Genomic DNA, 22,715 nt, shown 5'->3' on the forward strand with positions numbered 1-22,715 from the left:
AAGGCAACGACAAACCTTTACCATAAGAAAAAAATCAGCAGAACCAGGGGTCAAGATTTGAAGCTCCAGGGAGGAAGATTCAGAACCAATGTCAGGAAGTATTTCTTCACGGAGAGGGTGGTGGATGCCTGGAATGCCCTTCCGGAGGAAGTGGTGAAGACCAGAACTGTGAAGGACTTCAAAGGTGCGTGGGATAAACACTGTGGATCCATAAAGTCAAGAGGCCGCCAATGAAGAGTGGGTGACTCGCCAGAATGATGGCTACTGCCTGGACACAATACCCTTATTCAATAAACATACACATGGTTACTGTGACTCCAACATCACTCTAAGCTTCAACAGCAAGAGGAAATGTGGAAAAAAGGATTTGCACTCACAAAGCTGGGAGTAGCTGGCTTGTTACGGCGGTTACTACCCCAAACCAAATGTGCCTGATACTTCACTTTAGATGCACATCCAGCATAGCTCTCTGCTCCAACGGCAGGGGAAAAGAAAAACTGATACTTCACGCATACCCAGCATAGCTTCAACGGCAGGGGAGAAGAAAAAAGGATTCACACTCACAAAGCGGGGAGTAGCTGGCTTGTTACGGCGGTTACTACCCCAAACCAAATGTGCCTGATACTTCACTTTAGATGCATATCCAGCATAGCTCTCTGCTTCAACGGCAGGGGAGAAGAAAAACAACCAATAAGGGCTGTATAACATAGTCTGGGTTAAAACAAATAAGCATGGGTGTAGCTTGCTTATTGCGGCGGTTACTACCCCTACTACCCCCTAACTAATCAAGCTTGATATTTCACTTGGATGCAGCTCCATCACTGCTCTCTATATCAATGGTGGGGGAGGAAGGGAAATAGAACCAAGAGCTAAAAGAAACAGATAAGTATGAGAGAAAAAATGTGTGAAGCTTGCTGGGCAGACTGGATGGGCCGTTTGGTCTTCTTCTGCCGTCATTTCTATGTTTCTATGTTTCTATGTTTCTATATTGTTGCAGGCCTGTCTTCTTAAAAACAAACAAAAACATTGTGGGTGCACACGCTGACCAGCTGGTCGTGAGAGAGTCAAAGGAGAGTGAGCAGTAAGGCCTACTGGGCACCCTAGTGGGGGGGGGGCGGACTTTACTTCTCGTCAAGCATGAGGCGCATCTGGCGTAAAGCATGCACATAATGGCGGCCGTAGGTTGCAGCAAGTGCTGCAAGGCCTGTGGGGAGAAAAGTATGTGCCTAAGTGTAAGCGCCTGATGTGGCAGGTGCGCACATAATGACACTGGCCACGGGACGCAGCAAGGGCTGCAAGGCCTGTGGAGAGAGGTGTACATGCCTAAAGTGTGCCTGAGAAGGAGAAGCTCATGGAGAAACCACTGAGGCAGCGTGGGATAAAACTGTCACCTGATTGACTGCAGCAGGCGAGAGACTTGGCTGACAAATGTGGAACAGTGGCCATTTTGTCATCGCAGGGCAATCAACAGTCAGAATCGTGGAAATGGAGGGATTCCTCACTTCCTTTATCGCTGGTCAAGTATAATTTCTCTGCGGACCCAGAGAGACGGTGACGAGGCTGGAGAGCTCATGAGGGAAGATTCCAGCAGTTTTGTAGGAATTTCCTCGGACTTTGTCCTCTTAAGGCATAAAGCTTATTTAGCCAAAAAGGAGAGCAGCAAGCAAGTGTGCTCCTCCACTGGGGCCCCAGAAAAGGCTAAGGTGGACAGACGAGACTCTCGGGGAGGGTCAAGTACTTTTTCCATCTGCTAGCTCTTCAAGGTCATCAGAGCAGTGACGCTGATGATGCAGATCCCTCAGAGGTGTTCAGGGGTCAAGATGATTGCCCTGGAGGGATTCCTTCGGGGTCAACAAAGGTAAGGTGGTTCAGGAAGAACGAGCTGTGGCCTTTGATCCCGCATGGGCTGGAACAGTTGGGAGTTGAAATTTCTCAGCTGTGGTCCGAACATGAAGAGGCGGACCCCTTCAGGGAAGACCTATAGAGGACCCAAAGCCTTTCCACTCTATATAACAGTAAAGAAATTGGTTCTCCAGAACTGGGATATTCTACAAGCGGGACTGAAGGTGGGGAGAGCCATGGCTAAGCTCTATCACCTGCCGGAGGCTGATACTTTGGTCTGAGCAGTTAGGCAGAAAACCACTTTGGCGAAACATTCGGCTACGCTGGAAGTTGCTCAGGATCGGAAGTTGCTGAATCACCTAAAAAGGATGTTCGAGGTTTCGACCTTGGCATGCAGTGGGTGCAGAGCTTGCAGGCAAAAGGACAGGTTTCCTTGGCCTCCACTAGGCAAGCGGCACTTCTGGTGCCAGTTGTGGCTTGTGTGGCGAATGTGCTGTATGATCTGTTTAGATGTCAGCTGGGATTATGATTTCAGCGGTATTGGCTGGACGTTTTCTTTGGTTATGCAGTTCATCAACAGACATCTGGTACAAGTTCCAGCTCAGTGATCTCCTCTTTAAGGGGAGGTTAATGTGCAGCTAGGATCTGGAGCAACTAGTAAACCTTTTGGGGAGCCCAAAAGGCTAGAGTTGCCTGAAGATAAGCTGAAGAGAGGGTATTGCTTCAACAGGGGGGCTTTCTCATTTCAGAAGCAAGTCCTTTCAGGGTGTGTATAATTCCACCCAGGATAACGCCAGTCAAGGGGTCAGAGACTGCAAGGCCGCACAATGAAGGGAGGCTGGTCCACTCTTCTTAAAAAAAAAAAGGGCGGTCAGAGGGAGATTGGCCCTTCGTTACGAGGCGTGGACCAAGGTTTTTGGACCAGTGGATACTGGACATAAGAGGCGGTTTCACCCAAGACTTTGCTCGTCCGGTCCAAGAAGACTCATGAGTTTCCCTTGCACGTCACAAGTAAAGAGAGATGCCATGCACAACATGCTAGAAGCATTTACAGCATCTGGAGTTGATTGTGACTGTACCTCCAGAGGAATGGGGGAAAGGTAGATATTCAATCAGTTTTGGAGTGTCAAAGAAAGAAGACACTTTACGGCCCTTTCTGGATCTGAAGAAGATCAGTGCAGCATTCCAGGTACCTTGTTGTTGCATGGAAACATTGAAATTAGTAAGTGCAACAGTTTGCAAAGGTGATTTTTTGGCATTGGACTGACAGAGGACATCAGAAGCTTCTGCGGTTGACCCTAGGCGAGCAGTTTTAGTTCCAGGAGCTCTACAGTTATGATTGGCAACTGCTCCTTGGACCTTTATCAAGGTGATGGAGGTGGTGGTAGCCATGGTAGTAGCTGCGGCCCTGCGAAGAGAAGGGTTGTTGGTACAGCTTCTCGAGGCAAAGTCAGAAGACATCATTCCATGCTGCGGGTGATGCAGAAGTTGCATTCTCTGGGCTTGGGTGGTGAACCTAGCAGAGAGCAGCCTTATTACCTTGCAATCCATGGAGTATCTGGAGGTAAAGCTCAATACCAGGTTGGGAAGAGTGTTCCACACAGTGGAGAGAGTGACAGAGTTGCAGGCTCAGGTCCATCATCTATTGCGGCTTTGGTACCCAAAGTGTGGGGTTATTTGCAAGTCCTGGATGCTATGGCTTCTGCGCTGGATTTAGTTCCGTAGGCATTCGCACATATATAGTCTCTCCCAAATTCGCCCTCTGAGGAATTTCAGAGCCCGACAATGCTTCAAGTGATAGCCAGATCCAGTCCTTCGCACTGGCTTTCTTGGGCCAGTTTAGAGCGAGTGTAGTTGGGGATCCCGGCTAGGAGAGTGATGACCACTGATGCCAGCCTGACAAGGACGGATGACTCAAGGTTGATAGACCATAATACTTGTGTGGATGACCACCATTCATGCGGTTCGAGTTTTGACAGATAATGTGGCAACAGTGGGCTCATTGGCAGTTTGTTTGAGCAAAAATGTACTTGGCAACACTAACAGCATCCCAGGTCGCCAAGGTGGACAATGTGCAAATGGATTATCTCAGCCGGCAGCAGTTGGACCTGGGAAAATGGGAATTATTGCCAGAAGCAATGGAGCTAATTCAGGCCAGGTGGGGAGTTCCTCAGTGGATCTCATGGTGACAAGAATGCCAAGTCGAGCAGTCAAAGAGTGTAGCTCGGAAGGCATCAGAGTGTTGGTTCTTCTGTGGCCGGTGAGCCCACTGTTGCCACATTATCTGACAAGACTTTGTAAATCTCACAGTCAGCGGTCCTCTGAAGTTAGGTCATCTTCAAGGGCTGATCCAGCAGGGTCCAATCTTTTCAGATTGGATGGATCACTTTTTTTGTCTTTTGGCCTGACCTTTGATAGAATGTGATTGCAATGAAGCGGTACTCAGAAACAGTTATTACTGCTTTACTTCAGGCCAGATGACCATTCACTTCCTGGGCTTATGTCAGGGTGTGGAAGGCATTTGAAGTCTGGTGTGTTGAAGGACTTGACCTAATGAGGATATGTCAGTCCTCAAAATTGGGCCTTTCTACGGAAAGGGCTTATGAAAGGATTGGCATATAACTCTTCGTATTCAGATGGCAGTTTTAGGCTTTTTTCTTTCAAGGTAAGGTGGACAGAGTTTCTATCTGGATGTGGTTTTCTGATGGGCGCTAAGCATTTACGACATTTTGAGCCATTACAGGGGATGTCCCTGAAGGATCTTTCTCTGAATGTGGTGTTTCTAGTGGCAATCTGTTTGGCCAGACGAATGTCGGAACTTCAGGCCTTGTTGTGTAGGGACCCCTTTCTTCAAATTTCAGTGAATAGAGTTTCATTGCAGATGGTTCCATCATTTTTGCTGAAGGTCGTCGTTTGTCGTTCTGTCCGAGTCAGCTGGTTGAACTTACTGCATTCTGGCATTGGGATGTGGTGGACCCAGAGAGTTACATTTGTTGGATGTCTGTCAGTGCTTACTTCGGTGTCTGAAGGTTACCAATGGATTTGAAGGTCTGATCACCTTTTTGTGTTGTTCAGTGGAGCAAAGAAGAGATGCAAGGCTTTGAAAGTTACGATTGCGCGGTGGCTGGAAAAGGCCCTAATTTTGGATTATATTTGAACAGGAAGGGCATAAGAACATAAAAAATTTCCATGCTGGGTCAGACCAAGGGTCCATCAAGCCCAGCATCCTGCCTCCAACAGAGGCCAAACCAGGCCATAAGATCCTGACAATTACCCAAACACCAAGAAGATCCCATGCTACCGATGCAACCAACAGCAGTGGCTATTCCCTAAGTAAACTTGATCAATAGCAGTTAATGGACCTCTTCTCCAAGAACCCGTCCAAACCTCTTCCGAAACCAGCTACACCAACCACATCCTCTGGCAACAAACTCCAGAGCCCCACTGCGCACTGAGTGAAAAAGAATCCTCTCCGATCAGCCCTGTATGTGCTACCTGTCAACCCGTCAACCCCAGTCCTTCCACTATTTGAAAGTGTAAATAACAGATTCACATCCACTCGTTCAAGACCTCCCATGATCTCAAAAACCTCCATCACATCCCCCCTCAGCCGCCTCCTCTCCAAGCTGAACAGCCCCAACCTCTTCAGCCTTTCCTTATAGGGGAGCTGTTCCATCCCCTTTATCATTTTGGTTTACCTTCTCCATTGCAACTATATCTTTTTTGAGATGTGGCAACCAGAATTGTACACAGAATTCAAGGTGCGGTCTCACCTTCCTGAAGGGGCCAGAGCACAGGCAGCTTTCTGGGTAGAGTGTCACTTGGTTTCTCTGCAGGAGATCTGCTATGCAGCAACTTAGTTGTCGCTTCACACTTTCACCAGATGTCACCAAATAGATGTTCGGGGGCCCAATCAGGTGCTGTTTGGGGAACGTGTGTTGCAAATTGATCTTTCAGGTTCCTGTCCGGTTTAGGGGAGCTTGAGTACATCCCACTTGTCTGGACTGATCTGGGGTATGAATACGAAAGGAAAATTTGGTTCTTACCTGCTAATTTTTGTTCCTGGAATACCCCAGATCAGTCCAGAGCCCAACCCTATTGAAAGACCAATATCTCGGTTATGTGCATCATAGAGAAGTCTGAAAAGTTTTGTCGTCATTGTTTAACTTGCAAGATTTTGATCCCTGCTGTAGACATAAGGGTTCTTGTTGAAGGGCTCTACCTTTATTCCCCTACTCACATAGAGGAGGGAGTTAAGTTAGCTTTTGAATTTGTCAACATCTTGGCATGGGTACAGGTCAATAGTGAGGGATCTCAGGTGGCACTCCTGCTTATGTAGCAGTTTCAGAAAAGATTTTGTTCTCTGACTCCATCTGCTGGTAGGGATGCAAAACCCACTTGTCTGGACTGATCTCTGGTATTCCAGGAACGAAAATTAGCAAGTAAGAACCAATTTTCCTTTTTTTGCTGAGTTTGCCCAAAGGATCTCTGGAGGCTGACATGATTCAGTAAATAAGCTGAATCAATTGCTTCTTTTTTTCTTCTTTTCTTTTAAACCAAAGAGGTTTTAGAAGCTGTGTTGCCTTCATGAAGCCCTGCAATTAAAACTAATGTTAGATTTCTGAAAAAAAGGATTACAGACCGCTAAATACCTAAAAACAACCCAAAGGATATCCAATAACCAGAGTGACCTATCTTTACTATGATATTCCCTTCTTATGAATTCCAGTAGAGAGAGTGTCTGTTTTAAGTGGAAGACAGAAACCAGTTTAGGTAAAAAGGACTAGTCTATGAGACATTTAAAAACTGCGAAGAAAAAGAACGATTTCTGTGAGACTAGAGTTGTAATTAAAGTACACTAATTGAAACTGAATCCCTAAGAAAACATGAATTAATCTCTCCTGTAGTCTAATAAAGCTGAAGTTCTCTGAATATTGTCCCTATCCCAGAAAATGTTCAATGGGACATGTGGTCTCTGATCAGTTTTGGATATTTGCACATGTGTTTGGCTTGACTGTCATTCCATTCAGATTCTGAGGGTGGGGTGCTTGCCTCCTGAAAGGGGGGCATAAGTTTGGATACAGAGATGATCTAGCTGGAGATTATGTGGGGTTTATGTGATCTAGCTTGCCTCCTTCATAACCTCTTCTTTTGATATAATTACCATAGAATCTCATGTCTTTATTATCCATATCCTTATAGGGTACTCCCGCTTCCCAAAGTGCATTCCATGATTCTTTTCTAGTCATTCCTCTAAATTTCTAGGGTGACCTTCCCTGTGAAGAGTGAGAGGATGCTTAAAGTTTGTCTGCTTTGTTTGGTCTCCCCTAGCTGCCACAAATCTGTAAGCATCCTTCCCACAAAGGCACCATGGAGAGTAGTAGGGTTAGAAAGGCCCCTTGTACATAACTGGAGTGGTCCAGATTAACTGGTTGCGCATGGAGCAGAGGAGTAGCCTAGTGGTTAGAACAGTGTGCTGTGAACCAGGGAACCCAGGTTCAAATCCTGCTACCACTGCTTGTGACCTTGGGCAAGTCATTTCACTCTCCATTGCCCCTGCTTGTGACCTTGGGCAAGTCACTTCACTCTCCAGTGCCCCAAATTGTGAGCCCTCTGGGGACAGGGAAATACATACAGTAACTGAATGTAACCCGCTTTGAAGTGTCAAAGGCAGAATATAAAAACAAATGGCCACCAGAAAAATCATCATCTTCAGAAAGCACTGTTAAAAGGCTTGTACAGTGAGCCCACTAAAGCTCTATGAACCAAATTAAGGTCCCACTGAGGAACCAAGGGTAAAAAGAGGTCAAAGACATTAAACCCTTTGGAGGGAAACAAGAACAAAATCTGAGTGAAAAACAACAAAACTGCCTAAACCATACCTCTATAACAGGAGAAATTAGAAACCTGAATGCAACCCTCTCTGAAAGAAGGCTAAATGATTGCCACAGCGATACAGACCACTCCCTGCAGCATGCTAGACTCAAACATAAGCAAATGAATTGGCATTCTTACAAACCTTCATCAGGATGAATGTTACCAAGAGGAAAATACCCTTACTATGCAATTGTGATCTTTTAAGAACCAGGCCGCAAGATAAATCATGCTGGACCCTCCAAGAGAATCAGTCTCTGATCCCCTCTCTCCCTGCAAAATCAATCTGAAGGCCCTGGTTTCCATCTAGGCAATGGATGAGCTACCTGAGCGACCAGGTCCTGGTAGTGGGATCTTCACCCCAATAATCTTACATATGTTTTAAGAAGCTCCCACTGAGAAGGTTCTAGACTTATTCTCCTCAGCAAGTTCAATGGCATTGTCCTCAAAGAGAGGTTTTGCCTCTCTGATCCTGGGGGAGGAAGTCAAACTTTGTAGTCTTGAGATTGAGGGGACTAGAGAGACAGATGGAAAAACTACAGAGGACTCTTTTGGGCCCTGGCCCACTGAACCTAAACTAAGGAGGCTGCCATGAAGCCCAGGAGCTGTAGATAATCTTACACTGGGAGCCCTCTCAGCAAGAAATTTCATAAGAACATAAGAAGTTGCCATACTGGGTCAGACCGAGGGTCCATCAAGCCCAGCATCCTTTTTCCAACAGTGGCCAATCCAGGATACAAATACCTGATAAATCCCATGCTACTAATGCCGATAATAAGCAGTGGCTATTCCCCAAGTCATAACTGCCTTTATCACATTCTTTGGCAATGAATTCCAGAGCTTAATTGTGCATTGTTAGTTTAAATCTGTTTATTCAAACAACAATGGTCAAGCAAAAAAGACATCCGTCATCTTAGGGAAACATAATCCCAACAAAGAACATGAAACAAACACCCAAGTGCCGTGTTCTTGTGCACTCGGGCGCAATCAGCATATCCAAGATGAAGCGATAACCATAGAAAGAACCACTAAGACCCAAAGCCCCCAACCTGCATTCCACTCCCCTGCCAGTATATAACAATGTAGGACTTGTGTGTTATTGAAACTATTAGTATAGAAACTTACAAGTTATTTAAAATTTAAACCCTGAGCCCTGGTAGACAAGTTGTAAATGTATTTTTCCCACACCATTAGAAACTGTTTCTTCCTTGATATCATAGTGTAGAGAGAATTCCTCCATTGCCAAAATGAAAGCGACGTCTTCTCGCCACACCAATAGAATCAACTTTTTGTCACCCTTTTTTTTAAAAGAAGTTTGGAAAGATACTTTCCAAACAATATGAATTCAGGTGAAAAAGGGAAGAGAGGAGCCCAACATTTTCTCTAAATATAGAAGGGCTTTCCTCCAAAACTTCAGTGTAACATTGCAGCCCCAAAAAACATGAGACAGTGAGCTTTTGCTCAGATTACACTTCCTACATAATATAGATGTAGGCAACTTAGCATAATAAGCCATGGAGGGAGAAATATAGTCCCTATATAAGCATTTGAATTGCAGTTCTCTCAAATACATATTAGATGAAATATCCTTCAGGCCAAAAAAAGCAAGACTGAATTTCTTTGGTTGTGACCTGAAAAATGCTATCTTTAACCCATCTGTCCTTACTATCTCAAATGAACTCATTCTGGAGATATTTTGTAAATGGTTAAAAAAAAGAGATCCTCTATTCAAACTACATTTGCTATTTTTAAATTTTCTTGTGGAAGTGACCTAATATAGTGCTGAATTTGTCGATACAGGAAAAAAAATCCACGTCACATAACTGAAATTGGTTTTGTAGCTCTTGAAATGAAAGGATCTTTCCATCAATGGACAAAATATGTTGTGAAATACTAATACCCACTTCTTGCCAATAAGGAAAAGACTTTGAGACCCAGGAGAAAAATCCAAGTTGCCCCAGATAGCTAAAAAAGGTGTGCTAGAGCTAGACAAATTCAAAAGATGCATGGCTTTCCATCATGCCCAATGTAAGGGGGACTACTAAGATATTTGTCTCTTTTTTTAAATTAGACTAGTGTCAGCATGAAGCTCATACTTTAAATGTAAAGGTGTAAACAACCATTTTTCACTGTCTATTCAGACATATTTAGCGTCTTCAAAAATCCAGTCCTACACTATTCGTAATAAGCATGCCAAATTGTAGCACTCCTTAACTGGCACACTAAGTCCTTCCCTGGTCCATTTCTTTTGAAGCCATTGAAAACTATCCTTTTTTTTTTTTCCCATTCCAAATAAAGAAACTAATTGTATGTTGTTTATTTATTTTTAACGTTTATATACCGACATTACTGTATAAAATACAAATCACACCGGTTTACAATAAAACATAACTTCGCCTGTGAGCGTTACATAGAACAATCAACAAATTATACAAAAAAGCATACATATGTTCCAGTTGCTGAATATCTTGTCGTTATAGCTTAAGTGGTAGGATTTCGAGAATATAAAGCCACTTTGGGAGTAATATTTTAAAGAGATGTATGCGACCAGTCAAGGAAAGTGGCAAGTGTTGCTGTATGTGCAACCTCTCTTTAGTGATGGCCAGAAGGGGCATAAATATTCATAGCATATAATTTATTTCAGGTGATATCTGTAACCCTAAATATTTAAACTTGCCTTCAGCCCTTCTTAAAGAAAATATTCCTACCCATTGGCCTTGAAGGGATTCAGGAAACACAGTTGCCTCTGACTTATCCATGTTAAGTTTAAATCCTGAAAATTCTCTAAAGCTCTTAATAATTTCCAAAATGTTTGCCAATGATAGAGCTGGATTTGTTAGAAAAACCAATAAATCGTCTGCAAAGGCAGCATACTTAAAAAGACGAGAACCCAAATGGGTTCCCTATACTTCCACTGATATGCGGATCATTTACAAAAGTAGTTCTAGGAATAATAAAAATAACAGTGAGGACAAGGGACAGCCTTGTCTAGTACCCCTATAGGGCCACTCACCCTATCAAATGCTTTGTCTGCATTAAAGCTGACCACTAGAAAAGGAATATTGGTTCGCATACAACAGAGAAATGCTGTTAGAAGTGTACAGATTTTAGCCAGTGCATATCGGCCTCTAACAAAACCCACTTGGCTTTGTTCTATATAGTCAGGCAAATATAATGCCAGCCTATCTGCCATGATTTTGGCCAAAAGCTTCTGATCAAAGTTTATAAGTGATATCAAGGCCGATAAGAGACTGCCTGGGACTGGTCTTTACATGGTTTACGGATGACAGTGATTATTGCCCTATTCGTTCCCTTCAGATAGTCACCTTTATCAATGAGGGCTGCATAGGTTGCACTAAGTAATGGTGAAATATGTTCTACCAAAATGTTGTAGAATTAGGCATTAAAGCCATCAGGGTTGGGAGCTTTCAGCAACGCTGCCTTAAGTAGTCCCACCCTTATCTCTTCTGGAGAAATGGGTTTGTTGAGAGAGGCTAAATGCAACTTCAGAAAAGAATGTAGATTAAGTTTGTTAAAAAAAGAGGTGCACTTTGTCTTTTCAGTGCTTTCCGAGGAATATAGGGTTCCATAAAACCCAAAAATTTTCAAAATTCCAGCATTGCAATTAACCATATGCCCATTCAGAAATACCAATAAAACTTAAGTTGTGGCTAGATCGATTTTGAAGATCTTCAAGCCACTTATCTTGTTTTTGTAGCAAGGTTTTTAAAGTAGCTACTTCAAGAGTGCACCACATTGTGGTTATCCAAATCGTGCTGTTCCATCTCAGCAGATCTTTGGTCATACATCACCATCCTTTTAGTGACTTCATCAAGTTTCTCCACTATTTTATTACATTCAGGCTCTAGCGCTTTGACTACAGCTGCTTTACGTTCTACAATCGCTGATGAATGTAGTTTCCCTTTCAGGAGTGCACCAGCCCTCTGTTATTTTCCCGTCTCTAGCCCTCAGCTGGTCTTTGTCTTTATCCTTCGTTGTCACTTTCGTGGTCATTCCAAAGTCACTAGCACTTACCTGCAATCAAGCTGATGCTCTTCCTCTCACTTATGAATGGATTTTTAGCCGTTTTATTCACCGATGGGAGATGATTTGGTGAGTGTCGGATCAGAACAAGGCAGACTACATCTTACCCTGCAATGCACCATGTGATCTCTCTTGTGCATTAAAGTTAAAAACAATTTTCTCCAATTTGTTTTAAATGTGCTACTTGCTAACTTCATGGAATGCTCCCTAGTCCTTGTATTATCTGAAAGTGTAGATAACTGATTCACCTTTACCCGTTCAGATCCTCTCATGGTTTTATAGACCTCTATCATACCCTCCCTCAGCCATCTCTTCTGCAAGCTGAACAGCCCTAACCTCTTTAGCCTTTTCTCATAGGGGAGCCATTCCATCCTCTTTATCATTTTGGTCACCCTTCTTTGTAGATTTTCTAGTGCAACTATATCTTTTTGCGATGCAGCAACTAGAATTTCTCACTGTACTCAAGGTGCAGTCTCCCCATGGAGTGATACAGAGGCATTTTGACATTCGCTGTTTTATTAATTCCTAATATTCTGTTTGCTTTTTCTTTTGACTACTGCAACACAATGAACCAATAATTTTAATGTATTCTCCACTATGATGCTTAGATCTTTTTCCTGGATGATAAATCCTAATATGGAACCTAACATCATGCAGCTACAGTGTGGGTTATTTTTTTCCTATTTGCATCACTTTGTTCTTGTCCACGTTAAATTTTATCTGCCATTTGGATGCTTAGACATATAGTCTTACAAGGTGGTCCTGCAATTTATCACAATCCACCTATGATTTAACAGCTCTGAATAATTTTGTCATCTGCAAATTTACATAAGAATTGCCCTACTGGGTCAGATCAAGGGTCCATCAAGCCCAGTATCCTGTTTCCAACAGTGGCTAATCCAAGTCGCAAGTACCTGGCAAATACCCAAACATTAAATAAATCTCAAGTTACTATTGCTTAATAATTAAGGGATTTTTCCTCTAAAAACTTATTCAAACCTTTTTTAAACCCAGCTACAATAACTGCTGTAAGCACATCCTCTGGCAATGAATTCCAGAGCTTAACTATGCGCTGAGTAAAAAAGAATGTTCTTCGATTTGTTTAAAATGAGCTACTTGCTAACTTCATGGAGTGCCCCCTAATCCTTCTATTATCTGAGAGAGTAAATAACTGATTTACATTAACTTGTTCAAGTCCTTTCATGATTTTGTAGATCTCTATCATATCCCCCCTCGGTCGTCTCTTCTCCAAACTGAACAGCCCTAACTTCCTTAGCCTTACTTCATGGGGCAGCCGTTCCATGCCATCATTTTGGTCAACCTTCTCTGCACTTTTTCCAGAATTGCACACAGTATTCAAGGTGCGGACTCACCATGGAGTGATACGGAGGCATTATGACAGCCATCGTTTTATTTGCCTTCCCTTCTTAATAATTCCTAATATTCCGTTTGCTTTTTTGATTGCCACAGCACAATTTCAATGTATTATCAACTATGATGCCTAGATCTCTTTCCTTGGTGGTAACTCCTAAGGTAGAACCTAAGATTGTGTAACTACAGCAAGGGTTATTTTTCCCTATATGCATCACTTTGCACTTGTCCACGTTAAATTTCATCTGGCATTTGGAAGCCCAATCTTCCAGTCTCGCAAGGGACTCCTGCAATTTATCACAATCCGCTTGAGATTTATTACTCTGTATACTTCTGTGTCATCTGCAAATTTGATCACCTCACTCGTCATACCCCTTTCCAGATCATTTATAAATATATTGAAAAGCACCTGAACCAAGTATAGATCCCTGAGGCACTTTTTTGTTTACCTTTCTCCACTGAGAAAACTATTTAATTCTATTCTGTTTCCTATCTTTTAACCAGTTTGCAATTCACTAAAGGACATTGCCCTCCTATTCCATGACTTTTTAATTTTCTTAGAAGCCTCTCATGCGGGACTTTGAACGCCTTCTGAAAAACCAAATACACCATATCTACCGGTTCACCTTTGTCTACATGTTTATTCACTTCTTCAAAAAAATGTAGGAGATTTGTGTGTGGGATAGGAGTTTTTCTTTCCAGGCTGTTGGAAAACCACGTCATGGGATGGGAAACTCCATTGCCATTTCTAACTGGTTTTTTCCTTAAACCTACTCTTAGTATAAAGAAAATGTTTGCTCCGACCGCAGCATATGAACAGCCCCCAGCTAACAGGAAGTCAGCAGGAAACATCTAGTGCAAGCTTTTCTGCAGCCCCAGAATAGCTCATGACCTACTTGCTTTTCACACCTAGATAATTTAATACAAATGCCCATGACCAGCTAATGACCTCCCCCCTCCCTGCCTGAAGACTGACCGCTTGCACCTACTGCCCACTTGCACCCACGTAGTAAAAGGTCAGCATAAACATTTATGTGGAAATATTGTAGCAGTAAATATGTGACGTATGTAATGATTTTACAATAAAAAAGGGGCTGCCCAAAAAGCTGGGAGCACGCTTCACCCTGAAGACCGTCTGAGATGTTTTCATTGCGACATTTGTGAGGCAAGACTTCCCTTGGGCAAATCTATGCTGGCTGTGTCCCATTAAACCATGTCTGTCTAAATGTTTTGTGATTTTATTCTTTATAACAGTTTCCATGATTTTTCCCATCACTAAAGTCAGGCTCACTGGTCTAAGGTTTCCTGGATCACCCCTGGAGCTCTTTTTAAATATCAGGGTAACATCAGCCATCTTCCAATCTTCAGGTGCAACGGATGATTTTAGTGATAGGTTACAAATTAACTGAATTTGATCACTTCATTCATTCCCCTTTCCAGATCATTTATAAATTTTTTAAAAAGCACCTGTCCCAAGTACAGATTCCTGAGGCACTCTTTTGTTTACCTTTCTCCACTAAGAAAACTATTTAATTCTATTCTGTTTCCTATCTTTTAACCAGTTTGCAATTCACTAAAGGACAATGCCTCCTATTCCATGACTTTTTAATTTTCTTAGGAGTATCAAACGCCTTCTGAAAATCCAAATAAACATCTACCAACTCACCTTTATCCATATGTTTATTAAACTCTTCAAAATTGTAGATTTGTGAGGCAAGATATCCCTTGGGTAAATCCATGCAGGCTGTGTCCCATTAAATCATATCTGTCTATATGTTTTGGGATTTTGTTCTTTAGTTTCCATGATTTTTCCCGGCACTGAAGACAGGCTTACTGGTCGATAGTTTCCCTGGAGCCCTTTTTTAAATATTGGGATTACATTGGCCCCCTCCAATCTTCAGGTACAATGGATAATTTTAATGATATTTAACCAATGGTTAAAATTAAGTAAGGGAAGTATACATTTATTTCTTAAAGATAGTAAAAACGTACCTGGTTCCTGGGCTCCTGTGGATTGGGAGTGCTGCAGAGGGAGAAACGGCTGAGAATCTGATGCCTGAAAGTGTTGTCATTTATTTATTTATTTATTTATTTATATACCGGGAGTTCCTGTATACAATACATATCACTCCGGTTCACAGTTAACAGAAGAACTATTGCCGGGGGGCAGTTTACATAGAACAGTTTACATGGAACAGTTTACATTGAACAAGACTTGAAACAAGAAAAAAAAAACACTTGATCTAAATAAATAGGTAAAACCAAAAACTAAGCTCAACTTTAAGTAAATAAATAAGGCAATTAATAGACTAGATTAAATAAAGGCAGAGAAACCATACATTAAAACCAAAGGACAGGGTTTTTTAAATCTTCTAGTTCTTAGCTCTCAGGGAATGCTTGCAGGAAGAGCCAAGTCTTGAGTTTCGCTTTAAAGGTAGTATGGCACGGCTCAAGACGGAGGTCTGGTGGTAGAGAATTCCAGAGAGACGGGCCCGCAGTTGATAGAGCGCGTTTTCTCAGGGAGGATTTTGCAGGCTGGGTAATCAATCTGTTTTGATATGCTCTTCTAGTCGGCTTATCCGAAGTATGAATTTGTAGCTTGAAGGTTAAGTTGAGTGAGGATATGTTATGTAGAGCCTTATGAATCATCATGCTGCTTTTGAACTGTATCCTGTATTTAATGGGAAGCCAGTGGAGGTGCTGGAGGATTGGGGTGATGTGGTCTGTTTTTTTTGCGTTGGTGAGAATTCTTGCTGTGGCATTTAGGACCATCTGGAGGGGTTTGGTAGAGCATGCGGGGAATCCCAGCAGAAGTGAATTGCAATAGTCCAGTTTCGGGAGAATGATGGCCTGGAGCACTGTGCGGAAATCTCTGTAGCATAGGAGTGGCTTTATTTTCTTTAAAACTTGTAATTTAAAGAAGCATTCTTTGGTGGTGGTGTTAATGAATTTATTGAGGCTGAATCTGTCGTCTAGAATTACACCCAGATCTCTGACTTGCGGCGAGGTGGTGTATCCTGAGGTGTTTGGAGTGTTGCTGGAGGTAGGCAGGGTAGATTTGTCCGGTGCTATTATAAGGATCTCCGTTTTATTAGTATTTAGAACCAGGTTGAGGCTGGTTAGAAGCTCGTTGATGGATGAGAGGCATTTATTCCAGTAAGCCATGGTCTTGTGTAAGGTGTCCGTTATGGGGATGATAATTTGTATGTCATCCGCGTATAGGAAATGGGTGAGCTTGAGGTTAGTGAGGAGGTGACAGAGTGGGAGAAGATAAATGTTGAAAAGGGTGGGGGAGAGTGAGGATCCTTGTGGTACCCCCATTTTGGCTTGGATGGGATGAGATTCCTTGTTGTTTATTTTGACTCTGTATGTTCTGTTCTCAAGGAAGGATTTAAACCAGTTGAACGCTGCTCCTGTGATGCCAATGTCTGTGAGTCGTTGTAGTAAGCTAGAATGGTTCACGGTGTCGAACGCTGCTGACAGATCCAGGAGTGCGAGAAGGCAAGGTTGTCCTTTCTCCAGATTGAAGATGATGGTGTCAGCTAGAGTGGCTAGTAGTGATTCAGTGTTCTTTTTCTTCCGGAATCCAAATTGGTTATTGGTAAGGATATTGTTGTCATCAAGGAATTCAGAGAGTTGACGGTTGACCACTTTCTCCAAAATTTTGGCTAACATAGGAAGGTTTGCTATGGGTCTGTAGTTGGCAGGATCTGTGGTGGGAAGGTTAGGTTTTTTGAGGAGAGGTTTAAGCATTGCAGACTTGAGTTGGTTGGGAACTTGGCCTTAGGTGAGAGAGAGGTTGATGATATCTACAAGTGGCTTGGCCACGATGTCAGTGATGGAACTCAGCAGGTTTGATGGGATATGGTCTAGGGGGTGAGAAGAAGGTTTTATCTTCTTAAGAATGTTTGTTATTTCCAAGGAGGACGTGGGTTCGAGAGATGTAAGCTCTGTAGTGTAAGTGTTGTATTGAAGAACGGGTGCTATAGTTGCTTGGGAGCTGTGGTTGTTGGTGCCGCTTGAGTGTGGGAGTGTCCCTTTGAGAGGGGCAACGAGTGAGGTAATTTTGTTGTCGAAGTAGTTGGCTAGTTCATTGGCTTTATTAAGAGCTTGGTCATCGGGAATGCACGGTCCAGGAGGTTTGGTGAGGGCTGAAACATAGGCGAAGAGGGCTCTTGAATCAAATGAGAAGTGGTGTATTTTTTTGGAGAAGAATTCTTTCTTGGTTTTGTTTATTTCGTTTCTGTATGTGTTAAGACATGATTTGTAGTTGAGAAGGGATGTTTTAGTCATGGCTCACATGCCTGAATCCTGAGCTCCTGCAAGGAGTGAGAACTTTTAGAGGTCTGTCAAAGACAGCCATTATGGTCATTCCTAAGTGCTATGAATTCTGCATATTCAGTGAGTCTGTCATAGTCCCTAGATTACTTACTGAAAATACTGTAGAAAATGCTGTCACTGATAGGTTACAAATTACTTGTAACAGATATGAAATTTCATTTTTTAGTTCCTTCACAACCCTAGAGTGTATATCATCTGGACTGGGCAATTTGCTACTCTTCAGTTTGTCAATCATCCAGGTTCACTGCTATTTGCTTCACTTCATCTGAATCATCACCCTTGGAAAAACGATTTTGGAACGGGCATCTCCCCAGCATTATTAGTAAACACCAAAGCAAATAATTCATTTAGTCTTTCTGCAATGGCCTTATCTTCCCTAGGTGCCTCTCTAATCCCTCAATTATCTAAAGGTCCATCCAACTCCCTTCCAGGCTTCCTGCTTCGAATATATTTTAAAAAGTTTTTATTATGAGTTTTTGCCTCTACAGCCAGCTTATTTTCAAATTCTCTCTTAGCATGTCTTATCAATGTTTTACATTTAGTTTGCCAATGCTTATGCTTTTTCCTATCTTTTTCGGTTGGATCCTTCCAATTTTTGAAGGAAGTTCTTTTGGCTATAATTGCCTCTCTCACCTCACCTTTTAACCATGCCAGTAGTCATTTGTCCTTCCTTCTACTTTTCTTAATACATCTGAACAGCACTGCTAAGATTCACAGTTGGAACCACTTTCTGCTGAGTCAGGTTTAGCCTGTTTTGGCATCAAAGAGATCCCAGGTAATCCAGAGACTGGGAAGAAACAGCTTGTTCTTGGCAAGTCTAAGCCTCCTAAACTTGCACAACTCTGTTGGATACTGTAAGGGCCTTCCTAATGGGAAATGGTCCTTCAGTCACAGAGGTATGGATGAACCATTATCCATTCCTTTCATAAGAAAACTGCCACCATTATCTTGGAAAGGTTCTTGGAGCTGTGGCAAGATCAAAATGAGAATGCCCTGAACTGAAAATGCTTTTTCAGGATGGAGAAATCTATGATGATCTTCCAGATGCAAATATGGAAGTAAGCCTCGGAAAGATTATGAAGAGAGAGAAACATACCCAGCTGCATAGTCAGTAATACAGACCAGAGGGTTTCCATATTGAAATGGGAAATGTGAAGACTGCCGTTTACCCCCAAATTGAGGCTGGGTCTGTAGGAACCATCCTCCTTTAGGATCATAAAATAAATGAAATACTGAACATGCCCCTGTGCTTCGCATGGAACTGGAAGCACTGCTTGCAAGTGCAGATACTACTTCAGCGTAGTAAGAACAGCTACTCTTCCGGTGGGTAAAATGTATGGCGAGACCATATAGGCTTTGGAAATTGAATTGGCAAGAGCTAGGGTGCAACCGTGAAGATATTTGGGAAGTTCTTTTCCTGGTGTCAATCCAGCTGCTGGACTCTTTTTCCTGTGGCCTGAGGAAAGTACTCCAGTATTTGTTCTACCTTTCATCTTCAAGTCATAATACTTCAGTGAAAATTCACCTCAGCACTATTGTGGCATATCACCAGTAGATGGAAGGAGCTTCAATCTCTGTTTATCTTTAGATCTCCAATTTTATGAAGGGATTGTAGTATTCCAAGCCACCGATCAAAAACCTCCAGTACCTTGAGACCTTAACGAAGTGCAGTAGCTTTCAGCAAGCAGTTTTGTGCAGCCTTTTCACCCAACATTCCACTCTCTCTGCTGGTGGAGCTGAGTTGCTTATTCAGTGATCACTGTGATATGCACGGTCAACTTGGGACTCCCTAAATATCAACCCTGCTTGTTGACAGAGAATGCAAGTTTGCTTACCTGTAAACGGAGTTCTCCATAGATGGCAGCATGAATTAACTATGCTTATTACCCACCTGCTTTCCTGGATTGTTGACTACCTTGTTAAAACTAAAGCTCTGCAAAGGACTGAGGGGCTTACAAGGCAGTGCATGTTTACAGGAATTATGAGACATGGTCTGATTGGTGCTGTTAGATGACATCACCCACATGTCATGGTTAATTTATCATGCTGTGGAAAACCCTGCAATCTTGGGGAAGTTAGCATACATGATGATGTCATCAAGCATTTTTAAAGCTGCCATTGATTGCTGAGCATTTTGAAAGCTGCCCCGATGTTGGTTACTGCTGGACTCCATTTATATCCTAGTTTACTTAAGACTCCTACACATAAAGAACATTGTCATAACCATGTGCAAATTTCTATATAAAGGTAGGAAACTAGGTATTATGAAATGTTTATGCATCTCCTTTATGTAACTCTCTTGATTATTTTAGAAATGAAAGGTAGAAAGTTTTGTAAAAGTTGCTTTCTTAAAAATTGGGCCTTTAGAATGAGAGAGAGAGAGGAAGATCCAGGAAGCTCCTAGAAATAGCATTTTTGAACATGCTTTTTAAAGTTTGAAGTAACTGTGGCAGCTCTAGTTCAGCAAGCAATTTCTTTATACAGCACCAGAAGAGTTTAGACTAGCATCTCAGTCAGTGCTCCTGCTTACTGTGTGTTTGTTTTCCAGGCTGTCTGTGCGGAAGAGCCTAATTCCTCCCCAGCTGCCTGATGCAGCTAGCCCACGACTGGACAGCACTATGCGTAGTGCTTCAGGATCACCACGGCCTGCAGGGTATGCAAACGGTCTTCATGTGGGGCTCAAAACTCCCAGGGATTAAATCTGGGAGAGAGGGTCTAGACAAGGTTATAGAGTATGGATTGGGCAGCTTTGGTCCCTAAGTGGTTCCAAGTTCACTGAAGCTTATAAAATCGGTACTTCAGTCTCAAGTTTGTCTGATACATCTCTAGGTTATGATAACATAACATCCTGCTAGTAACAGACCAGTAGAATAGCAGCCTCTCCAAGCCTTTGTCAGAGTAGGGCAGTGGAACCTTCCTGCTCTTGTTTCCTTTCAGTGTACCTCATGGGAGCAGAGCGCCAGATATGAGTGATCAACTGTTCCCTGTACGTATCCAGATCAGTCCAGACTGTGGGTTATGCCTCCCTTCCAGCAGATGGAGACAGAGAAAAACTTGAAGGGCACCCTCTCTTAACCTGGTGTGCCACCTGCATCCCCTCAGTATTTCTCTGTCTCCAGCAGATGGAGGTGGCGCAAACCCTGCAGTCTTGCCCTGATTCTGAGTTTAGGATACTTTCCCTTTAAAAAAAAAAAAAAGCAGAAACTTTATTTAACTTTGTCCCATTTTTTTTTTGTGCTTAATTCAATCCGACACAAATTCTTCAGATCCTCACAGGGATGTTGGCAGGTTCTTCGGGACTTATCCCCCCCCTGGTAGCAGGTGGAGGAGCTTGGGTTGGTGACCCTGTGGGGCTCCTGGCAGGTAAGGCGCCGGGGGAAGAGATTACTGGTGGCCCGGTCCCTCTCTCCCTCCGTGGCACTGACCCGAGTAAAAAAAACAAAACATGCAGCCTGTTTAAGTTCCTTGCTTACCGGCTGCAGTGCTGAAGGGGTTGGATTCAGTTTCGCCTCGTATTCGCTGATTTCTGGCTCCCTGCCATTTCTCTACTGCTGAGTTTCTTTTTTTAATGCTACGGCCATCTTCCTGCGTTGCCTGCGGGGAGTCCTCGAGACTCTCCCGTTCAGGCCTTTGCTCGTGCTGCCTTCCAGGAGGGGAAGGCAGCTCGTTTTCAGCGGCGGTGAGCTCAGCAAAGCCCTGAGGTGCAGCAAAGAGATTGGCACCTCGGGCTGACCCGTTCCCCCTCAGTGCGGGAACGGCAGCCATCTTGAGCACATTTGCTGAAGCGCAGGCATGAGCTAAGGGGCAGGGGAGCTTCCTCCAGCCTTATCCCCGGTGCATACCAGTCCTGGGGATCCTTCTGATCCGGATCAGAACGATTTTGATGCAGATCCCAACTCCCCGGGGGACGGGGGGGTCCAGTTCTAACCCTTTTTCGTTAGATTTTGTTTTACTTATGCATAAAGCATTTTTAGCTTCGCAGTCTCAGCAGAGTGGTACTCTGCCTTTGAGACAACCACAGGGGCCGCCCCTGAAAATAGCAAAGCGCCTAGATGTACCAGCATCTCTGTGGGTTGCTAAGTTACAGGGGTCCCTGCTTTCGGGCGGTTCTGCCCTGCCGGACGGTCTGGACAATGGGGCTGCGGACGCAATTGCTTCTGTTCTGCTTCCTGTCGGCATGGGATCTGAGGAAGCCCTGACAAATCAGGTTCCTCTGGACGGAGACGACCCGAGAGTGGTCCGTCTGTTTCACAAGGAGGAGCTGGAATCTCTTATTCCCTCTGTCCTCTCAGAACTTGGAGTGGAAATCCCTCAACATACCCCCACCACAGGATTCCGTAGACCCGGTCCTGGTGGGGTTGCGGGCTCTGACCAAAGCTTTTCCTTTCCATCCCATGCTCCAACAGCTGATGACCTGGGATGGGGGACGTTCCAGATGCCGGCTTAAGGGTTGGTCGGACTATGGACAAACTTTATCTTTGCTCGAGGAGTCCCTGGAGCTCCTGAAGTCTCCCAAGGTAGACTCTTCAGTATCGGCGGTTACGAAGCCGGCCACGATTCCGGTCGCAGGAGCAGTGGCCCTCAAGGATCTTCAGGATAGGAAGCTTGAGGTCCTTCTCAAACGCATCTTTGAGATTTCGGCCCTAGGTAGCAGAGCAGCTGTGTGCAGTTGCTACATGCTCCGGGCGAGCCTCCGATGGGTCCAACAATTATTAACATCTAGGGATCTCCCTCCAAGTGAATCAGAACAAGCGGAACGCTTGGAAGCAGCAGTAGATAATGGCACTGATGCATTGTATGACCTCCTCCGCACTTCCTTTCGCACCATGTCATCCACCATGTCGGCAAGGCATCTTCTCTGGCTGTGTAACTGGTCAGCTGACGTCTCGTCCAAAGCTCAGTTAAGTGCTCTACCGTTTAAAGGCAAGTTTCTCTTTGGGGATGACTTGGAGCAGTTGATAAAGTCCCTCGGTGAAAACAAGGTTCACAAGTTGCCGGAGGACAGACCAAAACCTTCCAGAGGTTTTCCGTCGGCCCGCTCATGTTTTCAGGATCAGCGTAGGTTTTGTCAGAACAGACAACAGCCGACAGGTCTACGGCAGCCTGTGGCAAGGCCTCAATCCTGGAATTCTTCCTTTCGAGGCCCCAGAACATCTCATGACGGAGGACCTGCCGTGTCCCTCACCTCCAAGACTCCTCAATGAGATCAGGCCGGCCCATCCCTTGGTTCCTCGGGTTGGAAG

At 43.7% G+C, this 22,715-nt stretch overlaps 1 protein-coding gene across 6 annotated transcripts in view; it reads left to right on the forward strand.

Moving 5' to 3' along the window:
* SAP130 (Sin3A associated protein 130) overlaps positions 1–22,715 on the forward strand; it is a 147,014-nt gene that overhangs the window by 82,355 nt on the left and 41,944 nt on the right. For all 6 annotated transcript variants that reach the window (XM_029615573.1, XM_029615571.1, XM_029615574.1 and 3 more), the window contains exon 15: positions 20,021–20,125. In XM_029615573.1, the coding sequence (XP_029471433.1) occupies positions 20,021–20,125 (105 nt within the window). The remainder of the gene's footprint in view (positions 1–20,020; positions 20,126–22,715) is intronic.

The sequence above is a fragment of the Rhinatrema bivittatum genome, chromosome 9 (assembly GCF_901001135.1).
Source record: "Rhinatrema bivittatum chromosome 9, aRhiBiv1.1, whole genome shotgun sequence".
Taxonomy (NCBI): Eukaryota; Metazoa; Chordata; class Amphibia; order Gymnophiona; family Rhinatrematidae; genus Rhinatrema; species Rhinatrema bivittatum.